The sequence below is a fragment of the Callithrix jacchus genome, chromosome 3 (assembly GCF_049354715.1).
Source record: "Callithrix jacchus isolate 240 chromosome 3, calJac240_pri, whole genome shotgun sequence".
Lineage (NCBI taxonomy): Eukaryota > Metazoa > Chordata > Mammalia > Primates > Cebidae > Callithrix > Callithrix jacchus.
In genome coordinates this window covers 29827090-29848354 of record NC_133504.1, presented here as the reverse complement: position 1 = coordinate 29848354, position 21265 = coordinate 29827090, and the positions used below count along the sequence as shown (strand labels likewise).

Below are 21265 nucleotides of genomic sequence, written 5' to 3'. Positions count from 1 at the left end.
TATTTGTGAATCAGGACAGACTAAAAATGTCCCTAATTTGCTATAGAGTTCTCTCTCTGTTGTGCATTTGAGTTGGCGTGGAGGCAACACTCAGGTGATTGTAGTACCATGCTAAATCTTTGGTTTAGAATCACCTGTTCCATTGGTTTAACATGTAGTGACTGGAGAAAACGTTATGTATCTCCCAGCAGTATCTATGGAAGGCTTATTGCTTTTCCATTCAGTTTTCTTTCTCTTATGAGATAGAAGTCCTTGTGAGTAATAGGGTTTGGCAGATGATGTACTTACTGGTTAACCTGTGGAAAACAGGTTAAAACGTAAAAAAAAAAAACAACCCATAAATTCCTGAATCAAACCTTCAGGATTACTGGTTGTTTATGATATAACCATGGGCACTTACTTAATTTTTAGTACCTAGAAATCTGTTACATTGGTATTTTTTCACTTTACCTGGTTAGTACTAATTTTTTATTATCCAGAGACAAAAGTTTTAATTTACCATTTCAGTTTTGATGTGAATTGTATTTTATTATATTTTAAGTCTGAATTTGGTAATCCTCAGAATTTTAATCAAAGTATTAGACCAAGTAGAACATCCATTCCCTATTCTAGTTATTTTTATTCTATATAAGAATATAGAAAAACAAAAGTGTATTATTTAAAATTTAATATGGAAAGGCCATTGAGTTCAGCTAGTTTAAGAAAACCTAGAAACCTTATTATAAGAGCATCTTATAAAACTAAATGGATATGAAACTCAAAGTGCTTTTTAAAAAATTTATTATTTAGAGCATGGCTAGGTACTCTAGAAGCGTTAGTAATTGAGTTACTTGTGGCTTGGTATTATTAAGATATATAGTCCTTGAAGGTGTCTCCACGGTTGAATAATTTTGAGATTCATGGTTTAAGTAGTTTCATGTGGTATATAAAAGGCATTTATCTTGATGAACAAAAAATGACTCCATCCTGATTATGACTGAGCATCTTATAGTAGTGTCTTAGTAATTTGAACTATAATGAGAAAAACAGAAATAAATTAAAGCTCTTGTTAGAAATAAATCCAGTTCAAGGGGAATTTGTGATGTTTGGAGTTATGGAGGCTGTGTGTGGGATAGCACAGTTGTGTCAAGCTGGTTGCCAGAGTTCAGGGGTACATCTCTCCAATCCAGTCCAGCTGGTCACAGTCTAGAGTTGTTAAATTCTGTGTGGTTCTGGCATGTTTGATTTGAGACCAGCCAAAGGTTTTATAAACCCTAACATTATTGACATAAAGTTTTTAAAAATATTATTACCTCTTGGACCTTAATATTTTAATCTCATTGTTAGGTTAGTAAAATTAATATGCTTCTGATAATATGGTTTAAGTGTATTGTGCCTTTTCTTAGGATATATAATTTATGAAAACTTTATTTCTAGCTTTGTGCAGTGGCAGTATCATAGTGAATGAGGTTTATCCAAGGCACGATTATTGGTAATTGAAAGCTTTATTTCTTGTGAAAATAGAATATAGCTATATCACTAACACTTATGCACAAGCTATTGTTTTAAAATAAGTTTATCAATGCTAGTGTAGAAATTTGGTCACGTAAGTGCATTTTTGGGGGGTTGCTTCTTCTTTTGGATTCTATCAGGTAGGATTATTATTTTCCATTTGAAAATTTATTTGATGGCTTATAAATCCTGTCCATTGACCTCTGGTTAATCTGTTAGTATGGATTTAAAGTACAGTTATCTATCCCTCAGTATCCATGGGAGGTTGGTTTCATGACTTCCCTTGGGTACCAAAATTCAAGCATGCTCTAGTCCCTGACATAAAGTGGCGTAGTATTAATATTTACCTATAACCCCTGCACATCCTCTTGTATACTTTTTTGTTTTTTGAGACAAAGTCTCGCTCTGTCAGCCAGGCTGCAATGCAGTGGTACAATTTCAGCTCACTGCAACCTCTGCCTCCGGGGTTCAGACAATTCTCTTGTCCCAGCCTCCCAAGTACCTGGGATTACAGGTGCCATCACCATGCCCAGCTGCTCTTTGTATTTTTAGGAGAGACAGGGTTTCACTGTATTGGCCAGGCTGGTCTTGAACTGCTGACCTCAGGTCATCCACCACCCTTGGCTTCCCAAGGTGTGGGATTACAGATGTGAGCCACTACACTCAGCCCCTCCTAAGTACTTTAAATCATCTCTAGTTTATGTACAATACCTAATACAGTGTAAATGCTGTGTAAATAATCGCTAATATGGCATTGTATAGAACATAATGACGGTAAAAAAAATTGTACATACTCAGTACAGACACGCTATTTTTCCTGAATATTTTTGATCTGAGGTTGGTTGAATCCACAGATGCAGAACCCCCAGATATGGAGGGTTGACTGTACTTGATTTGTTTTTCCCCTAGTATGATATAATTTACATACCATAGATCTTAACTGTATAGTTTGCTAAGTTTTAACAAATGTACACACCTATTAACTCACACTCAGATCAAAGTATTGAGCATTTACAGCCTCAAGTCTCTTCCCAATAAATCTTCCACTCCCTTGCCAGGCAACCACTGATGCGATTTCTATTATAATAGATTAATTTTGCCTGTTCTTGAACTTTATGTAAATAGAATTCATACAGAATCTATTTTTTTTTAAGGCTGACTTCTTCCTCATATTTGTGAGAGTCATCTATGCTGTTGTGTACTTCAGGAGTCATCCCTCTTTATTGATGAGTATTGCATTGTAAGCGTTTACTACAGTTTAGCATGTTAATGGATATGTGTCTCTGACTAGAGACAGGATGGGATCCACATCCAGTGCTGCCAGCTATAGGGGGAAGGATGCAAGGGCAGGAGCCAAGCTGTCATTAAAAAGACCAGTAGAGGCCGGACACAGTGGCCTCTTTATTTTTATTTATAAAAAATAAAAAAATAATCCCAGCACTTTGGAAGGCCGAGGCAGGTTGGTCACGAGGTCAAGAGATCGAGACCATCCTGGTCAACATGGTGAAACCCCGTCTCTACTAAAAATACAAAAAATTAGCTGGGCATGGTGGCACGTGCCTGTAGTCCCAGCTACTCAGGAGGCTGAGGCAGGAGAATTGCCTGAACCCAGGAGGCGGAGGTTGCGGTGAGCCGAGATCGCACCATTGCACTCCAGCCTGGGTAACAGGAGCGAAACTCCATCTCAAAAAAAAAAAAAAAAATGCTTGCTGTGGAAATGTTCAGTAGTTTGTTCTGTTTGTGTCAACATTGTTTCATTTTCTAAGTTTCCTGAGATCAGAGGAGCTTGCCCATTAAGTTTTTCTAATAGATGATAGATTAAAGCTGTGCACCAAGTCTGTGTAATTTTATAATAGGATTGTTTGTTATAGCAAATAATTTAGAAATAGTAGTTATATTTAAAGCCATTATTGGTCTTTATTATTACTGATTATAACATTTCATCATATGGATTTACCATAATTTATTTAATTGTTGCCATCTTGTTAGATCTTTAGTTGGTTCCGTTTTTCTTTTTTTTTTTTCCTACTCTTATAAGTTATGCTAAAGTAAAAGTCACCTACATATTTTGTACCATTTTTCTGAACTTTTTCTTGGGGTAGATTTTTGGAAACATAATTCTAGGTCAAATGTTTTAAATGTTTATATTTTTTGGTATCTACTGATCAATGCTGCTTGTTTGTTTTCTAAGAGTTGATTAGTTTACAGTGACAGCAAAAATATGTTAAGAGCCAAGGCTTACTATGCTTTAGTTTGAATATATATTGCCTGAAAACATTTTGTTCTTTGAATTGGGAGGTGCTAGAAAGAAAAGTAAAAACATTTAGTATCATATTTATAAAATGCTCTGATTGTTTTCTATTGATTTGATAACTAATGAGGCATCAAATACATTTCTCGTTATATGCTATGTTTTTTCTTTTGCAAATTTTCCCCGATTACATCTTTTATATTGAGAATATTTGATCCAAAAAGGAAGCTACCTATATTGTGAATGATCTAGGATAAAACATCATCTTAAGAGGGAGAGAGTAAATCTTGCTATTCCACTGTCATGGGGTTGAATGTTAAATCCAAGAAAAAAAGCCTTGAGTCAGAGCTGATGTGCTACATTGTCATTGCCATGCATTGTGTTAAATGGTTAACCGACATTTAATTTTTCAACAACCCTGAAAGGTAGGTGGTATCTTCATTATCCATTTGGGCCACTGTCAAATAAATTGGACTTTTAAGAGAAACTTGGGTTAAAAGCAGTGGAAGTAGCAACTGAAAAAAGGATAGTGTAGGGAGAGATGGCTCTCAGGCTGCCTGAGACCGCACTGCCCCCAAATTTCTTCTCTCCAAACTACCTTTGCTTTTCCATTTCATTAATTGTAACATTGGAAATTCCACCAATTGCAGTTGTATTCTGCTTAAGAGTCAACCTCTCTTAAAATCTTAAAAGCCCCTAGAAGGGATTTATTCTGGAAGAGCTTGTGTTATTAGCCATTAATATGAGCTAATAGCAAGACAGATTTGTTTTTTTTTTAACTGCCAGGCATAGCTCTTCCTAGAGGTGGAGTGTGGGGAGGAGGCAGGCGAAGTTGCATGTGGGGTACAGGAAAGGAGGAAGGAAGTTTCCTTCCTCTTTCTGGGATGTAGGGGGCTGGCCCAGTGCAGAGTTTTGACATAGGAAATGTTTGTCCTTGGCGTCCTGCCATGTCCTTATTCACACTTCTACATCTCAAAACCCCACGCCTTGGCCGCAAGACCCAGCCCTCTGCTATGTTCTTCACCCTACTGTGGCTCTCCACTCAGATCTGCTTTTCTTCATCACTAAGTGTTTGATCTTCTAAACACATCAACCTTGCCTGCCCCCTCCCCCCACTTCTCCCTAAGCTCCACTTCGTAGGATAGCTGCAGGCAGCAGAGTCAAAAACAACAGCAACAACAAAAGCTGTCTTTCCATGCTTGCATGTTTTCTTAGATATCTAGAAATTTTATATATGGAGCATCCAGACCCCTAGCTAGTCTCTTCCTAATAAAAAAACTGCTAATGGCTTAGGATTTAAAAGACATACCACATACATTATTTCCCCCTGTGGAATAAATGCCCAAGCTGAAAATAAACTACAGATCCTGATAGCCAAGCAGAAGGAGTATACTTGTCTAAGCGAAACATCTTGTATGTAATTTGGCTTGTCAAACAATTTGAAGTAGGATGAAAGCATCTTACTTTAAAATGTGCAGCTGGTGTGAGAGTGCCACACAGATGCTCATTGTTTGGCTAGGGTGTCTTCCATTTCTTATGCTCTACGTGTCTTGACTAATCAGTAGTGGATTTTGCCCCCCCATTCTTTGTTCATTGCAGAAGGCATCTCCACAGTATGAAATGTACAGCCTTTTATTTGTCTCCATTTGTTGGAAATCAACATATCCAAATAAAAAAGTTTTTTTTCCCTATTTTACAAAATGACAGCATTTTAAGTTACATTTATTTATTCAGAGGGCTCATGTCCTTCTAATTCGTGCTTGTCCAAACACTTAAAGCTGTTGCTGTTCACACAAACAGGAAGAGTAATGTGTAGAGCCTGTTTACTGTTCTACAAAACACTGGCTTGGTGCTCGCTTCGGCAGCACATATACTAAAATTGGAACACTGGCTTGATAATCAAAGGCCTTTCAGACTTAGAACATGCCAAAGTGAGGCAATCTCAACTGAGTGGTGGGTAATAGTTTCTGGAGAATCCACAGTCCATATATAGCTCTCCTTAATTCTTGCTATATTTGCTAGCATTGTAGAGATCCAGAGAGACATTCCTTTACTTTCTTTTAAATAATATTTGACCATTTAAATGGTGCATAGAAAATACACATTTAACAAATACATGAAATTTAACAAATATGTAAAAATAAATAGAAAACGTCCATACCACACCTAACCAGAGAAACCCTATTAACAATTGAGGTATTGCCCTCTAGTGCTGTCTGTTGTTATGTGCACATGTGTTTGCCCAAAAAAGGGGTCTGCATAGAAAATGACTTCATTTTTCTCTTGTTATTCGACATTCTTTTCATTTGTTAATATTTTAAATAGCACTATAATTAATAGTCCTATAGCTAAGACTATACAAATTTACAGTTTGTTCTATTGTGTACTATAACAGCTTGGGGTTCTTCTGCAAGCAAGGCTTATGTGCAGTTCATTTATTTGGGAAGTGATCCCAAGGAGCCACGGTTGGTAAATGGAGAACTTGAACTGGAAATGAAGGAAAACCAGTTAATAGGTACAGTACAGATCTGGCCATTGCTACATGTGACAGGACCTTTAAAAGCCTTATGAAATGTGTCTCAGAATTGTCTTCTAGCAGAATACAAGGGGGAAGCATTTGTATTCCTTTAATCCATTCTCTGCTAGTCAAGAGTGGTCCCACAGCATTATTTCCCACATGCTTCCAGATTGTGTAGATATAATCCCAGTGTATCACTGAAGTCCTAGATAAGAAGCCAGAGAGAGATGGCTGGGGGTAGCAGTGAGGCCCTATTACATTATATCTTCAGAAAGGTGATCAAAGCCTGCTTGGGCCTGATTGCTGTGTGGTGGCCTAAGCAGGTAAGGCAGAGAGGATTTGTAGTAGGCTGCAAGAAGTGTCTGGTACACATACATTCCTGGAAACGGAGTTTGTAATTTTGTCTCAAAGAACATGTAGAATTGTATCTCTTAAAATACAAATACACATGGGAGTCATAAAACTATCTTCAGGTTGATTCATTTATGAGGTACATATTCTTCTAAGACCTGAGGATATGACAGAGGGTAAAACAGACACTATCCTACTGTCACAGAGCTTTTTTCAGGGAAAGAGACAATCAACATGGGAACAAATACATAAGATCAGTGCTGACAGCAGTAGGTGCTGTGAAGCAAATGAAGCAGCACTGTTAGTAGTCACTTGAAAGGGACTGAGCCCTCGGTTAAGAGCACCAGCGGTCTCACACAGATGAATTCAGAATGAAGAGACTCTGTGTTGATGGAATAGAACTAAAGGAGAAAGATGTAGGAAGAAGGGGTGAGGGCCTCTTTACATTCACTGTCTGCTTTACATTTTTCCTAGAGGCATATGTACCCAAGAGAGAGATTTTGGCTTTTGGAGTGCGGCCTTCCTTCAGTATATACTTTATTGAATTTAATCACTCTTAGATTTTTAGAAAATATCATTAAGATTCAAAATATATAGCAAATTATAATTGCTTCATCTTTGATGTTTTGGAATATACTTCAGGATCATAGAGTACCTTAGGGTTATTTTTAATCAATCTCAGGGTTAATACTATGCATCACAAATAGATGGAAATTTTCCATTAGTTGGTGGCTGGGGGTTTATTGTATCAATATAATTCTACTTCATATAAGAAGCTACACTGGTGGCCGGGCGCGGTGGCTCAAGCCTGTAATCCCAGCACTTTGGGGGGCCGAGGCGGGTGGATCACGAATCAAGAGATCGAGACCATCCTGGTCAACATGGTGAAACCCCGTCTCTACTAAAAATACAAAAAATTAGCTGGGCATGGTGGCGCGTGCCTGTAATCCCAGCTACTCGGAAGGCTGAGGCAGGAGAATTGCCTGAACCCAGGAAGTGGAGGTTGTAGTGAGCCGAGATCGCGCCATTGCACTCCAGCCTGGGTAACAAGAGCGAAACTCCGTCTCAAAAAAAAAAAAAAGGAAGCTACACTGTTCGACCGCTCCTTTGCTATAAAGGGCTCAGAAAATACAGTTTCAAGACATAAATTTATTTATTTGTCCTTTTAGTTACAATGCCCAAGATATTTTTGTGACCTAAATAGCAAATTAAGAAATCACCTCTTTACATTGCTAGGTGTTTCTTACATTTGTTACCAGTAGTACAATTTATCCACTTCAGTAGAAAATAAGCCATGGGATTATGATAGCTCCAGATTAAAAGCACATTCTTCTTTTTCAGTGATATATTAAACCACAGAATCAGAATTATATTAGATATTGAAAGATTAGAATATTCAGCCAGGCGTGGTGGCTCAAGCCTGTAATCCCAGCACTTTGGGAGGCCGTAGTAGGTGGATCACAAGTTCAAGAGATCGAGACCATCCTGGCCACCAAGCCTGGCCTGAACCTATATTCTTAACTATTAATCCAAGTAGTTTATCTGTATGTCATCTAAAATCATTATGCACCTTTGGTTAGTACTGCTCTCATAGCAGGCTTGGCCTGTCCCATAGCAGGTGTGTGACCTCTACAGCAAGTTACCCAACTTCTCCTACCCTCTGTATTCACTTGTGTAAAACAGATATATTATTGCCTGACAAGTGTTTAGCACAGTGCCTGATGTAGTAATTACTCAGTAAATGGAAGCAACTGCAAGAATTCATTGTTGAACTGGTTGTTGTCTTTATTATCCTTGATGAAAAGGACAGTATTGGAGGTTTAGAAATTATACAAATACTTTCATTCTGCACCTAAATTTGGGTTTGAAGGTGTTAGAACAGTAGACCAAAGAGTTGACCAATGTGATTATATCTCTAGCTTTCCATGACTGGCTGTATGACTTGGTCAAGCCATTTAACCCTTTTAGGGTGTGGTTTCTTCATCACATGAATTAGGAGATTTGATTTGATTTGATCTCAAGACATTCAGCTTGCAGGGTGCCAGCTGTCTGAGTGGTTCTGATCATGGGATGTGGTTCATCTGAAGTCAGAGCATTTTTAATTTTGTTTTAAGTGGCTGTTTGATACACAAAATAAGCTAGGAGTTGATGTGGTTCCAGCTGTTCTCTTGTTTTTATTATGAGTGACTGATGGTCACCAGGCATCTTGTTAGCAAGCTGGGTCAGTTAGTAATTGCTTTTGAAGCTGTATATAATTAATTACATAATTACGAGCTATTGAAGTTTAGTCCTAGTAAAACTGCATCATAAAACCAAGGCAATTTCAAAAGATGTACTGACAAAGAAAAATATGGATAAACTTTTTATACATTTGACTCACATTTATTTTCTGTTTAATATATATTTGTCAAGCATGGAACCACTTATCACTGCCATCAATAAAAATTATATGTCCATATAATCAAGCCACATGGACCATTGTTGAAATAACTTTTATATTTTTAACTAGATGACTTGTTATACCCCTTCCAGACAGGAGAATCTACAATTTTGTGGATTTCAGTCTTCTAATGAGGTAGAGCCGGCCTTGGTAATGATTAAGTTGAACTCAATAAAGCAAAATAAAATGTAAAAAGCCTGTTACAAATATATATTTAAGTGTGGGTGTATATGTTAGCATGATATACCAATGACTGATTTTTTTTTTTACTCAAGAATATATTTTAGAAATTCTCTCATTTATATAGTTTCTTCTTTCTTTTGAATGACTGCAGTAGAATAGATGATTATAATTACTTAACCAATCTCCTTATGATGGACATTTCGGCTTTTTTCTAACTTCTGTTACCCATGATAATACTGTAATGATTATCTGGCAATGTGAGATTTTGTGCATAAGTTAGCATATGTGTACATTAAATTTCTGGGTCAGAGTATATGTGCATTTGTAATTTTGAATTTGAAATAAACAAATTGTTTTCATGGAGGTTGGACCAATATGTGCTCCTGCCAACAATATGTAGGTGAGCCTGTTTTCTGCCCAACCACTTTTTCCTCATCTTTCTGTGTGACCAAACAATTTAAATAGTACACTGTTTCCTCTAGGAAAATGCTAATTAGAGGGGTGATTATACTATGGTGCATATTTCATAGAGATTGAATATTACACTGAAGACCACTTTCTAAACTATATGTATTTGCTGAATTAAATGGCCGTGCTGTTAAGCATCTTGGAATACACTTTATGTTGCTTCAGAGAGCAATTACACTGACTTAGAAAAACCTACAATTTGAATATTATCAACAAATTAAAGCCTTCTATGGATATTCATTCTCATAATGAAACCTTACTCTACATATCATGCAGAAAGTTTGGCTATAACGTTATTTATACTTTCCTTTTTTTTTTTCTTTTTGAGATGGAGTCTTGTACTGTCACCCAGGCCAGAGTGCAGTGGCGTGATCTCGGCTCACTGTGACCTCTGACTCCTGGGTTCAAGTGATTATTTCCTCAACCTCTCCTGAGTAGCTGAGACTACAGGTGTGCACCACCACGCCTGGCTAATTTTTGTATTTTTAGTAGAGATGGATTTCACCATGTTGGCCAGGGTGGTCTCAAACTCCTGACCTAACGTGATCTGCCTGCCTTGGCTTCCCAAAGTGCTGGGATTAACGTGAGCCATCACGCTTAACCTTTTTTTTAAAACTCAGAAGAAAAAGGCCTTATGTCTAGATAATGTTTCTATTTTTTCCTTGAGCCTTAAGGTTCAGGAGTTAAACCTTCTTTGCTTCCTTTAAGAAAATGAGAAGTTTGTTACAGAGATATATGAATGTTGTCTCTCTTTTCTATTTTTAGGACTTACCACATAGATTTAGGAAAGTTGTAACATATAGTCATAAACCACTGTTATTTGGGCTGCAGTGTGGCATATATGAAAGTCACTTTCTGAAGGAACTTAGGTCTTTTTAATGCTAACATGATCTTTTCCAAAATTTACTGTTGTTCTAATAGTTGAAGGTATTTTGTGGAGTTTGTTTGGCTTTCACAAAGGATCACCAGATATTCAATAACTTTTTTTTTTGAAGTTTTTCCTCCTTAATTTGACTTTCAAATATGGTCCTTTATATAGCACTGTAATAATTCACTTACAAGGAAAAATGTTTCTATTACTGACTTTCTTGAAAAGCACTTGTAGTGTTGGACATAGTGGTTCAGTCCCACAAAATAACCTATAATTAATATAAAATTGCTTGGCATTATTCAAATAAAAATACAAATTAAAAAGTTATTAGATAATCACCTATTACATTTTCCTTGTTAGCACATATATTGCATTCTAGAGAAACTGCCTGCTTATAGGTAGAGACTGTTGTTGAATTTTAAATTGTTTTACCCCATAAGGAAAGCAGTTGTATGTTACTGAAACAGTGGAAAAACAGGCCTTCAGCAAAATGAGGCTTTGATGTGGTATGGATTACTCTGGGGCCACCCTGTCCCCACAAATCACTGAAGCTCATGATTGCTTGAACTAAGAGAACAAAACCATTTTTATTGAACCATAGCACCCCCTAGCATCCTAATAATTTATGTTTTGTTTTGTTTTGTTTTATTTTATTTTTTTGAGATAGGGTCTCACTCTTTCACCCAGGATGGAATGCTGTGGGGTGATCACAGCTTACTGCAGACTCGACCTCCCGGGCTCAAGTAGCTGGCACTACAGGTGCATGCCACCACACCAGGCTAATTTTTGTATTTTTTGTAGAGATGAGGTCTCATTGTGTTGCCCAGGCATGTCTCAAACTCCTTAACCCAAGCGATCTTCCTGTCTTGGCCTCCCAAAGTGCTGGGATTTATAGGTGTGAGTTACCATGGCCAGCCAATAATTTGTGTTTTTGGAAGTCAAAGCAGCAATTTGTTTATGCTTATAAAACAAACCATCAATCTAACAAGATCTATATCTCATATTATTCTGACCAAGGAGAAGAGACCTTTGAAAGATTCCATGGAAATTATGAAGAATGTGAAGAGTCGTCGTCGTTTTTGAAAATGATTGTTACTTTTGGTTTATGTGGAATATGGGGGTATGGATGCAGATTATAAACTATGGCTGAACCTCTTGTGCCCTCTTGTAGAAGTGGTCAAATAGACAGTATTTTTCCAGCCAATTTTCTAAGAATATTGACGTGTGTGTTGCAGGTACTTCTTCCAGCAGCTGGTCTCTTACAGTTACAGGATGTGAAGAAGACCTGCTGTGAATTTTTGGAATCCCAGCTTCACCCTGTCAACTGCTTAGGAATCCGGGCTTTTGCTGATATGCATGCATGTACCGACCTTCTGAACAAGGCCAACACCTATGCAGGCAAGTGGAGTAAACCTCAACTGAATTGGGGAGGAAACTGGAACTCTTGATTTTTGATATGATTCCACAGTGGTTTCTGGAAAGTCATGTCATATATCTGGATCTGGACTTTATAAAAATACACTTAAAATCTTATAATGCTAACACTGCATAATTGAAGCATATTCATAAAATTCTGAACTTAAAAAACAAGCAACTATACATTGGGATTGGGCCTGAATAATAGAATAGCTAGGTTTTTTGTTTTTGTTTTTGTATTTTTTTTGAGGCAGAATCTTGCTCTGTCACCCAGGCTGGAGTGTGGTGGTGCAGTCTTGGTTCATTGTAACTCTGCCTTTAGGGTTCATGAAGAATAGCTGTGTGTATTTTTCTCTCAAATTGTTAAATGAATAGACATATGAGAAAGTGTATGCATGTGAAATTAAGTTATTTTAGCTCTGACTTTCTTTTTTCTTACATTCTTTTTTTTGGATCTGTGAATACAATTTTGTGGCTTAAAAAATCTTCAAAGCAGTGAAATGTAGATACGTTTGGTGGAGTAGAAAAGTAGACCACCAATAGAAGCAGCCCACTCCTTGCACGCTGGTTCCATGGCCTACTGCTGGCATCTCCCTATGGCGGAGGGAGGGCCTGTTGCTGTTTTCAAGGAGCCCTCACTTTAGCTGCTTTTGGGCCCTTCAGGCCCCTCATCTCTGCAGTTGGGGAGGGAAGATTGTTATAGCTTCGGATGTACCTAAAGGTCATGAATGTAATCTGTATTTTATTTGAGTTTATAAGCATTTAAAAATATGTATTAAAAGTGATTAGTAGGATATTTATTTTCTTTTTTTAGTTTCTTTGTGCTTTTATTTAATTGTTAATTTTGTTTTTTTAATTTCAATAGCTTTAGGAGTACTAGTGGTTTTTGGTTACATGGATGAATTGTATAGTCACGAAGTCTGGGATTTTAGTGTACTCATCACCTGAGTAGTAGACATTGTTCCCTAATCGGTAGTTTTTCATCCTTCACCGTCCTCCCAACCTCCCCACTTCTGAGACTTCCGTGTCCATTATACCACTCTGTCTACCTTTACATACTGCCAGCTTAGCTCCCACTTATAAGTGTGAACTTATAGTACTTGGTTTTTCATTCCTGAGTTACTTCACTTAGAATAATGCCCTCCTTTTCCATCCAAGTTGCTGCAAAAGAAACTATTTCTTTCTTTTTATGGCAGAATAGTATTCTATCATACACACACACACACGTATAAATGTGTATATAAATATACATGTATGTATGTGCATATATATGTATATATGTATGTGTATATATATGAATGTATGTGTGTATATATATATATATATATAACATTTTCTTTATCTACTCATTGGCTGTTGGGCACTTAGGTTGATTCTGTGTCTTTGTAATTGTGAATTGCACTGTGATAACCATACACATTCAGGTGTCTTTTTGATATAGTGATTTCTTTTCCTTTGGGTAGATACTGGTAGAAGTTACAATTCACCAACTGCCTGCAAGACTCTGCTTTGCATCTATGAGACTCAATAGGAATAGTTCCTATGGAAGCTTCTATGTTCACTGCTCCTTTAATAGGCTCTGTGAACTGCAACCTCCCCCAGCCTTCAAATGCAAGAGCCCTTTGTCTAAACTGTTTCAGTGTGCTCACTCTGAGGAGTAAGGAAGCTTCTGGTACATGGATCTAAGTAAGGGTATATACGTGTGCATATATGTGTGTGTCTTGGCAGAGAGCACTGGAGAGTAGTAGTCCTAGAATCCCTATTTTACTTACCAAATAAATAATGGTTCAAAGTGGTTAGTTGAAAAAACAAAAACGCAGTTCTTCACTAAAACACATTAGGTTCAATAAATTTAGACTTTATTGGTTTCTGTGGGGTGGCCTAATGGCCTAACTGCCCTTTAGAAAATTATTTTATAAAAAAATGTGATCTGAGTTCTAGGAAGCTGATTTACAGATGAGCTTTTAGAACACAACCCTTCTGTAAGTTGGGGAATGCCCGTAATGTGTAGCAGTGTTCATGCAGCCTTTTTGAGTAGAATGAAGCATTTTATGAAAAACTAAAGACAAATATGAATTTATTAGTGTATTCCAATGCAACCAATTCTGTTCAATTAAGTAGAAAATATTACTTCTAAATTCAGACTCCATTAACTGCTAGACTTAATGCACCTGCTATAAGTGACTTCTGTTAGGAAAACTAAGAAGGCTTTTGTATTTTTAGATATTTTTTTGCTACACAAAACAATCACTGTTCAACATTATATCTTTATATCTTATTATATCTGGGCTGTCAGTTGTCTCTATAGTGCTTGGTAAATGTTACTGACTGCTAATGATAGGAGGAGGGTCAGTGCCTGGGGAGAGAATGAAGAAAGTTGGATTAATGCACAGGATATCCAGACATAGTTCATATGATGTACTAGAACTCTTAGTTTTGCTTGTATCAGAACCAACTCATTTACTGTGTTTTTAGGGGATCATTAGATTTTTAAAATCTTTCTCTTATTTAAAATCTTAAATTTATGTAGGATACTACAAAATATAAAAAATTTTCCACCAGAATTGGAACACCTCTATATCTTAGATTGTAGAGTCCTCCTTTGTAATTATGCCAAGAATTTTTCATGAAAAATTAGTCACTTTCAGCAAAATTGTAAAGAAACTTTGATTCTTCATTTTTAATGCACTGTATTTTGTATCTGAATCTAGCTTTAAGGGATGTTCTGCTTTTATACCATGCTTCTGAATCTTGTATTTGCTTGAGTTTCTTAGGTTGTAGGTAGCATTTTAAAACATCTTTCATTATGAAAAATTGCAAGCACATACAAGAATAGAATAGTTCTTTTCATCCAACTTCAACAGTTGTCAACTCAGGGACAATTTGGTTTTAGTTATAATGCTTATTACTCCCCTTCCTTTTTTTATATGCAAACATTTTACTGAAGTCTAATGTACATATAGAAAATGCACAAATCCACAAATCATGTCTGCAGCTTGAGGAATTTTGTACATCCTCTTATATTATCTTGAAGCAGTTGTCATGCTTTACCTATGTATTTCATCCTTATATTTTAAACAAATGCCATTACAAAGACCTTGCTTGTATAATGAAGTAATTTCCATATCTTTGATGTATTGATAACTAGTTGCAACAAACTTTCCAAAATAATCCAGAATAATACTACAAAACAGTTTGATATGGTTTGGCTTTGTCCCAGATCTCATCTGGAATTCCCTTGTGTGGTGGGAAGGACCTGGTAGGAGGTAGTTGAATCATGGGACAGGTCTTTCTTGTGCTGTTCTTGTGATAGTAAGTCTCATAAGATCTGATGGTTTTAAAAATGGGAGTTTCCCTCTACAAGTTCTCTCTCTTTGCCTGCTGCCATCCATGTAAGACGTGACTTGTTCCTCCTTGCCTTCCACCATCATTGTGAGGTCTCCCCAGCCACGTGGAATTGTAAGTCCATTAAACCTCTTTCTTTTGTAAATTGTCTCGTTTTGGGTATGTCTTTATAAGCAGCATGTAAACAGACTAATACACAGTTGTTCTTCATAGTGAAACTATCTGATTGTTGTGGATGTTTTAAGCAAATAGGAGATGGGGAGATAAGGAGTCCATGTAGTAAGATGTCTACAGCTCCTTTTCTACCATAAACAATAATTGTTTTTTAGGTGATTTGTCTTTAAGCATTCTACTTGTCCAGAAAATTTACCCAAACCTTCAAATTACTTTCAAGTCAAATCATATAGCATGTGAAAAACTCCAAGAAGGTGATGGGACACAGTGGCAGTAAAGTTAATATTTTTCTTTTTCTTTTCCCTGTCACAGGCAGTACGACCTGTGACAGGCTTTTCTAGGTAGGAAAGAAAAGGAGGAAAAGAAGAAATAAATAGCAATAGAAGACTCAATACATACATACCTACATATATACATGGAAAGCAGAAGGGAGGAGAAAGAGAGGGTGAGGAAGAAAAGGATGGGTAAGGAGAGAAAGCCTGCAGGACCTCAGGGTACTGTCTGGTCCATGGTGTGACTGCGTATACGAGCACTGTCTATCCTTTGAAAACTCACCAGAGATTCTGGACTTAAGAACTGCTTCATTTCTTTCTCTTGCCCATTGGAAACAAGCTTTCTAAAATTCATTATAATTAAATTGTGCAGGTATAATGAGAGAATTACAGTGTTCAATGGCGATCTCTTCTGTGAACTCATGCTTATTTTTAATAACATCAGCATCTTAAGGGAAAGTAAAAATGTGAATAACCAAATGGGTAGGTTAGAGAATGAGAGCGGGGGAGTATGTAGAATCCACGTTGCTCACCCTGAGATGATCCCATTGCTTCAGCAGTGTGGTGCTGGCAGTTACAGCCTGTCACACTGACCGCACTGCTTCTCCAAGGCACAGAGTGACAGCTTAGTGTGAGCAGGCCACCCAGGTTAAATGGCCTGCCTGCTGAGGCATGGTGTTCTGGACTATGGTCATCCTTTGTTACATTCTTGAAGGATTTTTTTTTTTAGCTTAAAAAGCTGTATGAAATTATTTTTTGTATCATATCTTAAAATGAAATTTTTCTCAGTTAACCCCAAGTATACTGACTTATTCAGAGAGTGCTAGTTTGTGGACTCTTCTCATGTTTTTTGGGTGGCATCTATATTTTAACCATTTCTCAAATCATTAGCACCTTTTTTTTTTTTTTAGCATTTTTTGGCAGGCCAAAAATATAGAGGAGAAAAAAATTGAACTCATCAGTTTAGATGCATATTAATAGTTCTAGCAAAAGACTCTTTGGAAATTGGATTTTAATTATAACTTGAAATATGAATTTTATTCAGTATTCTTTGTTGATAGCCAAGCATATTTAAGGGGAAAAAAAAATGTTTCAGATTTTTAGTCATTCCTATACCTCAGCACTTCCCATACTGAAAATTTGAGATACTACTTAATTCTAGTTCTAACTGATCTTTGGAGAAGTTTGTGGTATCATTTCCTTTTTCTTTTTTAAAATAGAGATGGGCTCTTGCTGTGTTGCCCAGGTCGTTCTCAAACTCCTGGCCTTAAAGCAGTCCTCTTGCCTTGGCCTCCCAGAGTCAGGATAACAGATGTGAGCTACCACGCCCAGCCTAACAGTATCGTTTTTAAGCTAGGACTGTAGCTTGGTAAGCACTCAGCATTCCTCAGTAACAGGGCTACCTGTGGAGAAGTCCTCCAGAGCCAGACATGGTGGCCCACACCTGTAATCCCAGCACTTTGGGAGGCTGAGATGGGCAAATTGCTTGAGGCTAGGAGTTCAAGACCAGCTTGGCCAACATGGTGAAACCCTGTCTCTACTAAAAATACAGAAATTAAATAAATTAGCCAGGCATGGTGGTGTATGCCTGTAGTCCTAGCCACTTGAGAGGCTGAGGCACGAGAATTACTTAAACCCAGGAGGCAGGGGTTGCAGTGAGCTGCAATCGCACCACTGCACTCCAGCCTGGGTGATGGAGTGACTCCATCTTAAAAAAAAAAAAAAAAAGTCCTTCAGTCACTGATGTGCTTTCATTTTATTTTCCATTCTCTTGCTACTTTACCCTGGCTGTTCAGGCACCCCTCACTGTCCTGTTCAGTAGACAGATAAAATGATCAAACTTTTTTATATGCCCAACTATTTTCATGTGTGTCCCCTCTGTCTTTGTCATAAATGAAACTTTGCCTTTCCCCCAAAACTGTATGTCGTGGGCAGACTTCTCAAAGTGATTGCTCCCCACAGCTCACCTGGAACCTGGGTGGAAGGGTACTACTTCCAGACCATTACTCTCTTGCTGCCACCAGTCTCACTTCTTTACTGGCTGGCTGGCAGGCTACTACATTCTCTCTGCAGCTCATTTTTCTCTTTTGGCCTCTAGGCATACTTCTGTCTTTTACACTGAGATTATCTTTCCCTGTGTATTTTGTTTCTCCTGCCATCAATGCCTTCAGAATCTATACTGTTGGCTCACGTGAGACTCTTTCTTCATAGTTCCTTGTGACCATGATCTTCCCTCCACAAACCCATTCATCACCTTAGACTACAGTTCCAGGGTCTGTTGGACCTTTCTGGTATTTAGAACTCTGAGGCCTCCACCTCTGTGCGCACTATATGTGTGCCTTCTCATTCTCTTGTATTTCTTCATTAATCTGTGCTCTCTGGTCCTTATTCTTCTAGCTAACTCGGTGGTTCAGCCTAAAGTCCAGTAGTAAGTCATTTCAAAGCTACCCTCTTCGTGTGCCTGGCATTGTCCACACTGTTGTGGGTGATAGCTAACAGGCTCAATACAATTTAACCCTTGTTTATAATCTAACTTTATAGTCCAGTCACAATAAACTTACACCCTGATTGTATTCAGAATATGCCTTATTCTCTGTAAAACCAGTTTTTATAACATTTTTTTCTACAGAAAATTTACTTCAGTCATTTGCCCACCTTTCTATAATTTAGGCTAGGAATCACTACTTGGAATAAACATCAGAATAAGCTCATGATTTGAATGCTGCCCTCTTTAAAGAAATTTGTGTTGAGCGAGTGATTTTAATAATGGTATTACTGGCCTTAGCAATGGGATATGCATACCAAAGAATAGATGCTGATTATTCAAGGCTCTACTGCAATGCTAATTTACTGATACAGAAGATTCTTCCTTTGGAGAACTGTGAAAGCACTTGATACGCAGCACTTTTTAGCTAAAGTCATGCCAACTCAAATGACACTTCTTAAAAGAGTTAATCATTTGTATATTCATGCATTCATTATGGTCCTCTTTATTCCTTAGTAAATTACATGCAGTCTCTGCTGTGCTTTGTTGATAGGTTTTTTTTAATCTCACATGAGTTAACTGTACTCAGGTTCACGAAAACAGCCTTATGTTAATAGAACTGATGGAGATGTATATGATTTTTATCTCCTAAAGATTAATAGTGTTGAAAGTAAAAGCATCATGGAGTATTAATGTTGTAGGAAATCTTAGCAGTTATCTAGTCTAACACTTTAATTTATTAATGAAGAGCAGAGATATTTCTATTTTCCTGAAACACTTTTGTCTATTAGGGATGAGCTGCTTGTGCATCTAAGATACTGTTGTTATTCATACTCTTACCCTCACTTCTCAAATGGGACTCTGCATTGAGTATAGAGGAATTATGGAGACCCATCATGGCATTTAATTTTGTTCAAAAAGGTGCTTAGTGTTTAGAAAGCAAATACAAAGGGCACTTTGTACCTTATCACAGAATACAAAACAGAACAAGTAACACTTGGGACTTACATTGTTGATTTTATTACACTTATTTGGGATGAGAATCCTAGCCTGATGATCTCTCTTGACCTGGGCAAGCAAATTCTAGGGACTGTCTTTCATTTCATGATTAGCTTATTTTATTTGCTGGAGGGAAACAAACAGAAAAGTTCAGTTACTCTAGAGAGTGAGGGAGAATCCTTACATATATATGGAAGGATGCATATATATATATTGTACATTATATGTGTATAGTTTATGTGTTTAATGTATATAGCATATGGATTCTTTATTACTGGGAATTATGCCCTATTGCAGTTATGGTATTTGTTCAGAGAGAAGAGACTGATAATTAAATGTTAATATAACTATGTTGGGCTTTATTCAGTGGCCAGTGGTGACCTACTGAAGGCAAATCACTGTCATGAGCTATGATCCATAAACAAAATGACCTATCAATATATGGGTGAAAGGTTTGGAGGCAATAATTGAGGTTGGTAATAGGGTTAGAACTAGGGTAATTAAGATAGGTGAATGAAGCAAGATCATAGATATAGGAACTAACTCTGAGTAGAAGTAGAGGAAACAGATTAAACTCTGATATGACTTGGCCTTTTAGCATTATATTTTAGGTAAATTCTTTGTAGGTACATTTTAGTGTGTACATATTTATTGCCGGTGTGCAGTAGCTGCTGATTTTTCTATACCTTACTGAGATACAGTAGGCTGAAAAAGAATTCATTTGCTGAAAAGGAAGAATTTTTCACTTTGGCTGTGTTGTGTTAGGCTTATATTTACCAAAGTAATGCAAAGATATTAGGGTTTTAGTTGATGGTATATTCAATGGAAATCAATTATGTAATCGTGTCCAGAAAGGTGTAAGGTGATTAACCCATTCTGTTCTGTCCAGATCAAAACCATAGCTATGAAATTGAGTTTATTTTTAGGTTCAGTGTTTTTAGAGAGATTGATGCAGTAGAGCCCTGAATTTATAGCAGGGTGATGCTGAAGACTCCAAATCATGTTGTGCAAGGAGTGGTTGAAGGACTTAGGACTATACAGACCATAGAAGGATAATTTGGGAAAATGTAATGCTCTTTGTAAGATTTTGAGGATTTTCGTAAGAGACAGATTCATCTTGTTCTGTTTATTATGGTAGGCAGAATTATCAGTGTTACAAAATAAGAGTGAAAAAGATTTTAGAGTAACGCACAGAAGAACTTCTAATAGTGTTTGTATTAGTCCGTTTCCATGCTGCCAATAAAGACATACCCGAGACTGGGCAATTTACAAAAGAAAGAGCTTTATTGAACTTACAGTTCCACGTGGCTGGGGAGGCCTCATAATCATGGTGGAAGGCAAGGAAGAGAAAGTCACATCTTACGTGGATGGCAACAGGCAAAGAGAGCTTGTGCATGGAAGCTCTTGTTTTTAAAACCATCAGATCTCATGAGAGCCGTTCACTATCATGAGAACAGCATGGGAAAGACCCATCCCCATAATTCATTCATCTTCCACCGGGTCTCTCTCATAGCACATGGGAGTTACGGGAGCTACAAGATGAGATTTGGGTGGAGACACAGAACCAAACCATATCATTCCACCTCTGGCACCTCCCAAATCTCATACATTCACATTTCAAAACCAATTATGCCTTCCCAACAGTCTCCCAAAGTCTTAACTCGTTTCAGCATTAACTCAAAAGTCTACATTCCAAAGGCTCGTCCAAGACAAGTCAAGTCCCTTTCACCTATGAGTCTGTAAAATCAAAAGCAAGTTAGTTACTTCCCAGGTACAATGGGGATACATGCTTGGGTAAATACAATCATTCCAAATGGGAGAAATTGGCCAAAACAAAGGGGCTACAGGCCCCATGCAAGTCTGAAATCCAGTGGGGCAGTCAAACCTTAAAGCTCCACAGTGATCTCCTTTGACTCCATGTCTCACATCCAGGTCACACTGATGCAAGAGCTAGGTTCCCATAGTCTTGGGAAGCTCTGCCCCTGTGGCTTTACAGGGTAC

At 37.4% G+C, this 21265-nt stretch overlaps 1 protein-coding gene and 1 pseudogene across 7 annotated transcripts in view; both read left to right on the top strand.

The window, feature by feature from the left end:
• Positions 1-21265, top strand: part of KLHL2 (kelch like family member 2) — a 122325-nt gene that overhangs the window by 55379 nt on the left and 45681 nt on the right. For all 7 annotated transcript variants that reach the window (XR_013532829.1, XR_013532830.1, XR_004740540.3 and 4 more), the window contains one exon: positions 11809-11971. Coding sequence is in view for 3 of the 7 variants with exons in the window: in XM_078366315.1 (XP_078222441.1) it covers positions 11809-11971 (163 nt within the window). In the remaining 4 variants the exon portion in view is untranslated. The remainder of the gene's footprint in view (positions 1-11808; positions 11972-21265) is intronic.
• LOC128931671 (U4 spliceosomal RNA) lies at positions 1415-1545 on the top strand (annotated as a pseudogene).